This window comes from Coregonus clupeaformis, chromosome 21 (assembly GCF_020615455.1).
Source record: "Coregonus clupeaformis isolate EN_2021a chromosome 21, ASM2061545v1, whole genome shotgun sequence".
Classification (NCBI taxonomy): Eukaryota; Metazoa; Chordata; class Actinopteri; order Salmoniformes; family Salmonidae; genus Coregonus; species Coregonus clupeaformis.
The window spans coordinates 42,970,325-42,981,395 of record NC_059212.1 but is presented as its reverse complement, the minus strand read 5'-3'; the positions used below and the strand labels follow the sequence as shown (position 1 = coordinate 42,981,395).

Sequence of the window (11,071 nt, the reverse complement as noted above, 5' to 3'; positions counted from 1 at the left end):
AAGATCGACTCCCTGTCTGCTTTCAAGGTAGTGGAGTGACACACACGTCTTACATTACCTGACACCTGAAGACTTGCTTTAGCTCCCCAGGCTAATGCCTAGGCTTTAGCTCAGCGGGCTAACACCCTCCCACCCTCTGTCTGGCTGTCTGTCTGTAGGATGCGGTAAAGCGTCTGGAATGGATAGCCGGCGGGACGTGGACCCCGTCAGCGCTGAAATACGCCTACGACCACCTGATCAAGGACAGCCGCCGAGCTAAAGCCAACGTCACCGTGGTGGTCATCACAGACGGACGGTTCGACCCCAGGGACGACGACGCACTGCTCACATACCTCTGCAGGTAGCTGACCGGGAGAGGGTTGTCTGGGATATGTTTTATCAGCTATTCTTACTGACGATTTGTGTGTGTGTGTGCATGTGCATGTGTGTGTGTGTCTCTGTGTATGTGTGTGCTTGTGTGTGTCTCTGTGTGTGTGTGTGTGTGTGTGTGTCTCTGTGTGTGTGTGTGTGTGTGTCTCTTTGTGTGTGTGTGTGTGTGTGTGTGTCTCTGTGTGTGTGTGTGTGTGTGTGTGAGCAGTGACCCCAGTGTGGATGTGAGTGCCATCGGTATAGGAGACATGTTTGACCAGATAGAGGAGAATGAGAGTCTGAAGAGTATAGCCTGTCAGAGAGACGGGAGGGTGCTGGGGATGAGACGCTTCGCTGATCTGGTGGCGGAGGAGTTCATCGACAAGATAGAGGCCGTGCTCTGCCCAGGTACACACACACACACACCTACAGTATGTACACACCTACACACACCTACACACGTCCACACCTACACACGTCCACACCTACACACACACCTACACACACTGTCAGAAACAATACACACATAAATAACAATTCACTCTCTCTCTCTTTCTCTCTTTTACATGTAGATGTATAATATCAGTAACCTCTCTCTCTGTCTGTTTATCATCCTCTCAGATCCTGTCATCGTGTGTCCTGACCTCCCCTGTAAAACTGGTAAGATCATTCTGAGGATTTTCATTTTACAGATTTTCATTCTGATTTTTAATTGTCACATGCCCTATGGTCTGTGATTGAAGTTGGTTTTGAACCCTGAACCTGCTGGTTGAGTGCAGTCCAGTCCAGTACTTAACTCGTTCTCCATACTGTCTCGCTTGGTTTGACATCAAAAAACGTTTAAAGGTTTGCATGAGCATTGCAGTCCATCACCCTGATGCTATACAATGTCCACATAGTAAGGAAGATAATTCAACCAGAGATTTGAAGAACTAACAAGTTAGAAAGAGTAGAACAGATAAGCTACATGCTTGGTGGGTGTACCGGGGGCCATATTGGGTGTACCGAAGGCCATATTGGAAAGTGACCATTTGGGATGTTGATGCGTCGTGTCGCGTTCTTCCGCCCACCATTCTCCCGCTCGTTGCAGGAGGGGGCGTGCCCGACAGCGTGGCCCCTCCCCGCTGGGAGGAGCTTGCGGAGCAAGGCAGCCCCTCAATGGTCCCTTCCTCAGTCGGGGGCGTAGCCAGCCTGCTGGGCAGCCTACGGGAGCAGCAGTATGGGGTTGGCGTGGCGACCATGGCCTACACTGCTCAGCGGGCTAAGCTAGCTCAGCCAGGCGCTGACAGGCAGCAGTGGACACAGCTGTTCATCGACTCTTTCAGGCTGGTCTACGGAGACATCATGGGAGACCCAGCCAAAGCACTGGGGCTGTGCTAACGGGCTAAAAGTGCTAGCGAGCTAGCTAACAACGCTAGCTGATGAGCTAAAGTTGCTGACTAATGTGCTAACGATGCTAGCTAATTAGCTAACAGTGCTAACTAATGGATTAGGAGTGCTAGCTCTGTGCTTATATTGTCAGCTTAATGCTAATATTGTTAGCTATATGCTAAGTGTAAGCTCTGTGCTAATGTTTTATGCTAATAGTGTTAGCTCTATGCGATCAGTTTGAGGTTTTTGCCTAATAGACTAATATCGCTTGGAATATTTTAAACATATTAGATTCATCTTTTTGTTATTGTGCATAGCTCTGGGAGGATGCTAACATTGTTAGTTATATGGCCAGAGTGGATAAGCTTTCAGGCAGGTGGTAAGTTATGCCGCTAACATCTCTAAGCTTGTTCTTAAGGTGAGTGATTAGCTACTGCTCTGGATCTGGGGTTTTTAAAGCCTGTTTAGTTGGACCTGCAGTTTTAGACACTTAAGACAGTTCAGTATTTTGTATATGGCTGTGATGTTGAACCCATTTACCACTGTGAACCACTCAAATCCCTCGAACCACTTGCTGAATCACTGTATGATTCCACAAAGATACCGTTTTGCAGTTTTGCACATCGCCATAGTTACAGCAGCCATTTTAGTTTTCTGTGAATGTTAGTGTTTGGGTTGGTTATGGGCATTACATGTTAGGCCTATGGGATTATTGGGTATGTGATGGGTAGATAATTTATTGAACGGACATGATCTGTTGGATAAACCTACATTTAAGTGAATTAAATACATTTAATAAAACAAAAAAACTAATAATAATTGCTTTAAAAAAATAACAATTACTGTATCCATCTGGTATTGTTTGATGTGCATGTGAAGTGGGGGGTGTTAGACAGTGAAAACAGAGAACGTTTTAAAAGAGAGAAGTTTACTGTATTATCTTAGCTCTGAGACTGCAACATACTTAGCTTCAGCTAAATATAAGTATTATTGGATTAACAATATCCTATAGAGAGAATATCTTAAAGATATGATCATGTATTTTTAGTAGAGAATATATGTTTTCCTTACCTGTCATGTTTGCCTATGTGAAATAAATCAATAGTGCAAAGGGAAACAAGGAGTCATGTTGTTGTTGTATCTCTGAGTCTGCTACCAACCATCCTCCAGTGATAGGTCACAGCTGTGTTAAAGATCCCGAACAGTCATTCAGATTACCAAGTAAAATAACCTTTTAAGTGACTAAAACATCACCTGCAATATTTTTTTCCTGATCAAGATGGTAAATATTTGAGAAATAAACATTTATTTTTCATGTCAAACTACCAGGCAGTCTGAAAAGACAGACTGTGTGGGCGGGGAGCTAGTGGGCCGAGTGGGCGGGGAGCTAGTGGGCTGAAGACCTAGCTAGATAGTAATTATGTTCCATGCTGGCTGAAGACCTAGCTAGATAGTAATTATGTTCCATGCTGGCTGAAGACCTAGCTAGATAGTAATTATGTTCCATGCTGGCTGAAGACCTAGCTAGATAGTAATTATGTTCCCTGCTGGCTGAAGACCTAGCTAGATAGTAATTATGTTCCCTGCTGGCTGAAGACCTAGCTAGATAGTAATTATGTTCCCTGCTGGCTGAAGACCTAGATAGATAGTAATTATGTTCCCTGCTGGCTGAAGACCTAGCTAGATAGTAATTATGTTCCCTGCTGGCTGAAGACCTAGCTAGATAGTAATTATGTTCCCTGCTGGCTGAAGACCTAGCTAGATAGTAATTATGTTCCCTGCTGGCTGAAGACCTAGCTAGATAGTAATTATGTTCCCTGCTGGCTGAAGACCTAGCTAGATAGTAATTATGTTCCCTGCTGGCTGAAGACCTAGCTAGATAGTAATTATGTTCCATGCTGGCTGAAGACCTAGCTAGATAGTAATTATGTTCCATGCTGGCTGAAGACCTAGCTAGATAGTAATTATGTTCCCTGCTGGCTGAAGACCTAGCTAGATAGTAATTATGTTCCCTGCTGGCTGAAGACCTAGCTAGATAGTAATTATGTTCCCTGCTGGCTGAAGACCTAGATAGATAGTAATTATGTTCCCTGCTGGCTGAATTATCTGAGCACCCAAAACAAATGATGAGGTGTTCCTCTGGGTTCGGTACTTGGACCCCTGCAGTTCTCCTTATACATGTTGGTTCTTTAATTCCTATACATGGTAGGGATGCCATTTTGGGGGGGGGGGGGCATGGAGCAAACATGTAAACACTGGATGACAGCCAATGAACTTCCTCCTCTCCTCTTCGCTCAGACTAGACAGCCAGTCAACTTCCTCCTCTCCTCTTCGCTCAGACTAGACAGCCAGTCAACTTCCCCTTCGCTCAGACTAGACAGCCAGTCAACTTCCTCTTCGCTCAGACTAGACAGCCAGTCAACTTCCTCTTCGCTCAGACTAGACAGCCAGTCAACTTCCTCTTCGCTCAGACTAGACAGCCAGTCAACTTCCTCTTCGCTCAGACTAGACAGCCAGTCAACTTCCTCTTCGCTCAGACTAGACAGCCAGTCAACTTCCTCTTCGCTCAGACTAGACAGCCAGTCAACTTCCCCTTCGCTCAGACTAGACAGCCAGTCAACTTCCTCTTCGCTCAGACTAGACAGCCAGTCAACTTCCTCTTCGCTCAGACTAGACAGCCAGTCAACTTCCTCTTCGCTCAGACTAGACAGCCAGTCAACTTCCTCTTCGCTCAGACTAGACAGCCAGTCAACTTCCCTTCGCTCAGACTAGACAGCCAGTCAACTTCCTCTTCGCTCAGACTAGACAGCCAGTCAACTTCCTCTTCGCTCAGACTAGACAGCCAGTCAACTTCCTCTTCGCTCAGACTAGACAGCCAGTCAACTTCCTCTTCGCTCAGACTAGACAGCCAGTCAACTTCCTCTTCGCTCAGACTAGACAGCCAGTCAACTTCCTCTTCCCCTCGTCGCTCAGACTAGACAGCCAGTCAACTTCCTCTTCGCTCAGACTAGACAGCCAGTCAACTTCCTCTTCGCTCAGACTAGACAGCCAGTCAACTTCCTCTTCGCTCAGACTAGACAGCCAGTCAACTTCCTCTTCGCTCAGACTAGACAGCCAGTCAACTTCCTCTTCGCTCAGACTAGACAGCCAGTCAACTTCCTCTTCGCTCAGACTAGACAGCCAGTCAACTTCCTCTTCGCTCAGACTAGACAGCCAGTCAACTTCCCCTTCGCTCAGACTAGACAGCCAGTCAACTTCCTCTTCGCTCAGACTAGACAGCCAGTCAACTTCCTCTTCGCTCAGACTAGACAGCCAGTCAACTTCCTCTTCGCTCAGACTAGACAGCCAGTCAACTTCCTCTTCGCTCAGACTAGACAGCCAGTCAACTTCCTCCTCCCCTCGTCGCTCAGACTAGACAGCCAGTCAACTTCCTCTTCGCTCAGACTAGACAGATGCTGTTATCAAGCTGTTGTGTTTCTGAGCCAGCTGTTGTCAGCTGTGTGCTGTGTTTGTGTGACAGTGTGTGTTTGTGTGACAGTGTGTTTGCAAGTTAACGTGTGTTGGTGTGTGTCTGTATGTTCATAGTTCAAATAGATGTGTGTGTGTGTGTGTGTGTGTGTGTGTGTGACGCTCCAACGGGTGTATGCCTGTGTGTGTTTCAGAACCAGCAGTGGCCAACTGTGTGCAGCGCCCCGTGGACCTTGTGTTCATGCTGGACGGGTCAGAGAGGATGGGAGTGGAGAACCACCGCCGCGCCAAGGAGTTCATCGAGAACGTGGCTCGCCGCCTCACTCTGGCCAATGGCGAATCAGACGACAGGAATGCCCGCATCGCCCTGCTGCAATATGGCAGCCAATCAGAACAGAGGGTTGAGTTTTCGCTCACACACAATCTGACGGTGATCGCTGATTCGCTGGCTGGGATGAGCTACATGGACTCCGCCTCCTCTCTGGGCAGCGCCATCATACACGCTGTCAATAACCTGGTGATGTCACAGGTACACGCACGCACAACACAACGTCAACAACCTATAGCTATACTGTCTCTGTGTGGACAGCCATCTGCCACGTCCTAACACTGTATAACTATACTGTCTCTGTGTGGACAGCCGTCTGCCGCGTCCTAACACTGTATAACTATACTGTCTCTGTGTGGACAGCCATCTGGCGCGTCCTAACACTGTATAACTATACTGTCTCTGTGTGGACAGCCATCTGCCACGTCCTAACACTGTATAACTATACTGTCTCTGTGTGGACAGCCGTCTGGCGCGTCCTAACACTGTATAACTATACTGTCTCTGTGTGGACAGCCGTCTGGCGCGTCCTAACACTGTATAACTATACTGTCTCTGTGTGGACAGCCATCTGGCGCGTCCTAACACTGTATAACTATACTGTCTCTGTGTGGACAGCCGTCTGCCACGTCCTAACACTGTATAACTATACTGTCTCTGTGTGGACAGCCGTCTGCCGCGTCCTAACACTGTATAACTATACTGTCTCTGTGTGTTCTACAGGGGAGCCGTCTGGCGCGTCCTAACACTGTATAACTATACTGTCTCTGTGTGGACAGCCGTCTGGCGCGTCCTAACACTGTATAACTATACTGTCTCTGTGTGGACAGCCGTCTGCCACGTCCTAACACTGTATAACTATACTGTCTCTGTGTGGACAGCCATCTGCCACGTCCTAACACTGTATAACTATACTGTCTCTGTGTGGACAGCCATCTGCCGCGTCCTAACACTGTATAACTATACTGTCTCTGTGTGGACAGCCGTCTGCCGCGTCCTAACACTGTATAACTATACTGTCTCTGTGTGGACAGCCGTCTGCCGCGTCCTAACACTGTATAACTATACTGTCTCTGTGTGGACAGCCGTCTGCACGCGTCCTAACACTGTATAACTATACTGTCTCTGTGTGGACAGCCGTCTGCCGCGTCCTAACACTGTATAACTATACTGTCTCTGTGTGGACAGCCGTCTGCCGCGATCCTAACACTGTATAACTATACTGTCTCTGTGTGGACAGCCGTCTGCCGCGTCCTAACACTGTATAACTATACTGTCTCTGTGTGGACAGCCGTCTGGCGCGTCCTAACACTGTATAACTATACTGTCTCTGTGTGGACAGCCGTCTGCCGCGTCCTAACACTGTATAACTATACTGTCTCTGTGTGGACAGCCGTCTGCCGCGTCCTAACACTGTATAACTATACTGTCTCTGTGTGTTCTACAGGGGAGCCGTCTGGCGCGTCCTAACACTGTATAACTATACTGTCTCTGTGTGGACAGCCATCTGCCGCGTCCTAACACTGTATAACTATACTGTCTCTGTGTGGACAGCCATCTGGCGCGTCCTAACACTGTATAACTATACTGTCTCTGTGTGGACAGCCGTCTGCCGCGTCCTAACACTGTATAACTATACTGTCTCTGTGTGGACAGCCGTCTGCCGCGTCCTAACACTGTATAACTATACTGTCTCTGTGTGGACAGCCGTCTGCCGCGTCCTAACACTGTATAACTATACTGTCTCTGTGTGGACAGCCGTCTGCCGCGTCCTAACACTGTATAACTATACTGTCTCTGTGTGGACAGCCGTCTGCCGCGTCCTAACACTGTATAACTATACTGTCTCTGTGTGGACAGCCGTCTGGCGCGTCCTAACACTGTATAACTATACTGTCTCTGTGTGGACAGCCGTCTGCCGCGTCCTAACACTGTATAACTATACTGTCTCTATGTGGACAGCCATCTGGCGCGTCCTAACACTGTATAACTATACTGTCTCTGTGTGGACAGCCGTCTGCCACGTCCTAACACTGTATAACTATACTGTCTCTGTGTGGACAGCCGTCTGCCACGTCCTAACACTGTATAACTATACTGTCTCTGTGTGGACAGCCATCTGCCGCGTCCTAACACTGTATAACTATACTGTCTCTGTGTGGACAGCCGTCTGCCGCGTCCTAACACTGTATAACTATACTGTCTCTGTGTGGACAGCCGTCTGCCGCGTCCTAACACTGTATAACTATACTGTCTCTGTGTGGACAGCCATCTGGCGCGTCCTAACACTGTATAACTATACTGTCTCTGTGTGGACAGCCGTCTGCCGCGTCCTAACACTGTATAACTATACTGTCTCTGTGTGTTCTACAGGGGAGCCGTCTGGCGCGTCGTAATGCAGAGCTGTCGTTTGTCTTCATCACTGACGGCATCACTGCCAGCGACAGCCTGGAGGAGGGCGTGTCGGCCATGCGGCGGGCTGAGGGTGTTCCCACGGTGATCGCCATGGGGACTGACACGGACCAGGACGTGCTGAGGAAGGTTGCCCTGGGTGACACATCAGCCATCTTTAGAGGGGAGGACTATGCCACGCTGGGGAAACCTACCTTCTTCGAACGCTTCATCCGCTGGGTCTGCTAATCAGCTAACGAGCTGTGTTCTAACGAACAGTTAAAGGTGCAATCCGTAAGAATATTTTTAGTAATGAATAAACAAACAAATTGATGTGTTCTCAGATGTGAAGGTGCTCTGTGGTTTGCCAGATTTAAGTAAAAAATTGCGGAACTTGGAAGCTGAACTTCTAGCTCGTCCAAGAGACACAAGGCATTTCTTTTTAATTAATTAAATTACAGATTTCACCTTTAACTAGCTAAGCCAAACAACCAAAGCCTCTCTCATCAGAGAGTTACTGATACTGAAGTGTAAAAGAGGTTGCAATTGTAAGTCTATTTTTCTGTAGTTGTTTTCTTTGTATTGTGTTTCTAGAAGAGATCCCTCACTGTGAGGTCTGCATTGTGTTTCTAGAAGAGATCCCTCACTGTGAGGTCTGTATTGTGTTTCTAGAAGAGATCCCTCACTGTAAGGTTTGTATTTTACACTAAAGGTGCTATTCTAGTGAAGGAGTTACATACACACATTCTACAGTCTTAACGTAAACAGTCAACTCCGTTTTTCAAACAGTCTTCATTTTTTTAAACAGTTACGTTTTTCAAACTTTGTAATTTCAATAGAAGTGCCTCTTTATACGTTATTATTCTAGTTCAGGGAACCAGACTCATTTAGACACATCTCTCTCTCTCACACACACACTCCCACACCTATACCCAACACACACACAGACATGCACACACACACTGAAAATGCATTTGTTGTAAACTGAACATTATGTAATAAAGCCAGCTGTGGTGAAACCAGACCTATGTCTTATTTGTGTGTGAGTGTGTTTGAACACATCTGTATTGCACCTGGATTTCAGTAATGATTATATTGTAGCTGTGTTGAAGGCCTAAATACGTTTACAGTAATGATCCTATTGTAACTGTGTTGAAGGCCTAAATACGTTTACAGTAATGATCCTATTGTAACTGTGTTGAAGGCCTAAATACGTTTACAGTAATGATCCTATTGTAACTGTGTTGAAGGCCTAAATACGTTTACAGTAATGATCCTATTGTAACTGTGTTGAAGGCCTAAAGAAGTTTACAGTAATGATCCTATTGTAACTGTGTTGTAGGCCTAAAGAAGTTTACAGTAATGATCCTATTGTAACTGTGTTGAAGGCCTAAATACGTTTACAGTAATGATCCTATTGTAGCTGTGTTGAAGGCCTAAAGAAGTTTACAGTAATGATCCTATTGTAACTGTGTTGAAGGCCTAAATACGTTTACAGTAATGATTCTATTGTAGCTGTGTTGAAGGCCTAAATACGTTTACAGTAATGATCCTATTGTAACTGTGTTGAAGGCCTAAATACGTTTACAGTAATGATCCTATTGTAACTGTGTTGAAGGCCTAAATACGTTTACAGTAATGATCCTATTGTAACTGTGTTGAAGGCCTAAATACGTTTACAGTAATGATCCTATTGTAACTGTGTTGAAGGCCTAAATACGTTTACAGTAATGATCCTATTGTAACTGTGTTGAAGGCCTAAAGAAGTTTACAGTAATGATCCTATTGTAACTGTGTTGTAGGCCTAAAGAAGTTTACAGTAATGATCCTATTGTAACTGTGTTGAAGGCCTAAATACGTTTACAGTAATGATCCTATTGTAGCTGTGTTGAAGGCCTAAAGAAGTTTACAGTAATGATCCTATTGTAACTGTGTTGAAGGCCTAAATACGTTTACAGTAATGATTCTATTGTAGCTGTGTTGAAGGCCTAAATACGTTTACAGTAATGATCCTATTGTAACTGTGTTGAAGGCCTAAATACGTTTACAGTAATGATCCTATTGTAACTGTGTTGAAGGCCTAAATACGTTTACAGTAATGATCCTATTGTAACTGTGTTGAAGGCCTAAATACGTTTACAGTAATGATCCTATTGTAACTGTGTTGAAGGCCTAAATACGTTTACAGTAATGATCCTATTGTAACTGTGTTGAAGGCCTAAATACGTTTACAGTAATGATCCTATTGTAACTGTGTTGAAGGCCTAAATACGTTTACAGTAATGATCCTATTGTAACTGTGTTGAAGGCCTAAAGAAGTTTACAGTAATGAGAGAATAGAAACCCTTTTTAGTGTAATCAGGGACTATTCTGAGTTTTTTTTTATAGAAAAAGAGGTACATACTATTTTAAGCGCATATAAAAAAATAAAAATAAACAAAAAATTAAAATAGAGTAACGAGACCTTTCTCACTTGGAAATAAGCATGAACAAATAGATAGAACAATAACAATATAAAGTAAGTCAGAGCAGACCTGTGTGCCCCTTTAAGACAGCACCTTTAAGACAGCACCTTTAAGACAGTGTATTTAAGACAGCACCTTTAAGACAGCACCTTTAAGACAGTGTATTTAAGACAGCACTTTTAAGAAAGTGTATTTAAGACCGTGTCTTGGTTACTCTCTGCATAACTTTGTGAAAGGGAAAATAAAACGTTGTCATCTTCGTGGGTCTGAAACAAAATAGGCCTAGGCCTTCTATTGGTCTGGTCAAACAAGCAGCAAAACTCACAATTGTCTCAATCCTGTCAATGAAGAAGCATTGGCATCAATCGTTACTATGGCAATTCAAGACGCCGCTACCCATACCTCTAATAAACTTTATTCAATATCAAAATCCTAAAAATAGAGATGTTTCTATGTTAAATACACATGTTTGGTATTAGTGGATTGAATACATCTCTTTGTTTAGCTGTACTTCCTAAAGTGTTTCCATTCCCCTTTAAAACACCTCCTACAGATCACTATAAATACCATAACAGTATCACTAACTGGTAATAATGTCACTAGCCAGTAGTAGTAACCAGTAGTAACAATTGATACTTCATTGAATGCATACATATTACAGAAATGACACAGTAATAACTTAGTAAAAACATATAACCTT

General features: G+C 44.9%; 1 protein-coding gene across 4 annotated transcripts in view; it reads left to right on the top strand.

Moving 5' to 3' along the window:
- Nucleotides 1-8,930, top strand: part of LOC121535546 (collagen alpha-2(VI) chain) — a 47,311-nt gene extending 38,381 nt beyond the window's left edge. For 2 of the 4 annotated variants that reach the window (XM_045205912.1, XM_045205911.1), the window contains exons 23-28: nucleotides 1-27; nucleotides 159-340; nucleotides 578-756; nucleotides 970-1,008; nucleotides 5,382-5,716; nucleotides 7,889-8,930. The exon at nucleotides 1-27 is cut by the window's left edge and continues 68 nt beyond it. In XM_045205912.1, coding sequence (XP_045061847.1) covers nucleotides 1-27; nucleotides 159-340; nucleotides 578-756; nucleotides 970-1,008; nucleotides 5,382-5,716; nucleotides 7,889-8,155 — 1,029 coding nt within the window. In that variant the 3' untranslated portion in view covers nucleotides 8,156-8,930. Of the gene's footprint in view, nucleotides 28-158; nucleotides 341-577; nucleotides 757-969; nucleotides 1,009-1,438; nucleotides 2,824-5,381; nucleotides 5,717-7,888 lie in introns of those variants that run through there. The other 2 variants (XR_006657180.1, XM_045205913.1) reach the window with 2 other exon arrangements.
- The last annotated feature ends 2,141 nt before the right edge of the window (nucleotides 8,931-11,071 follow it).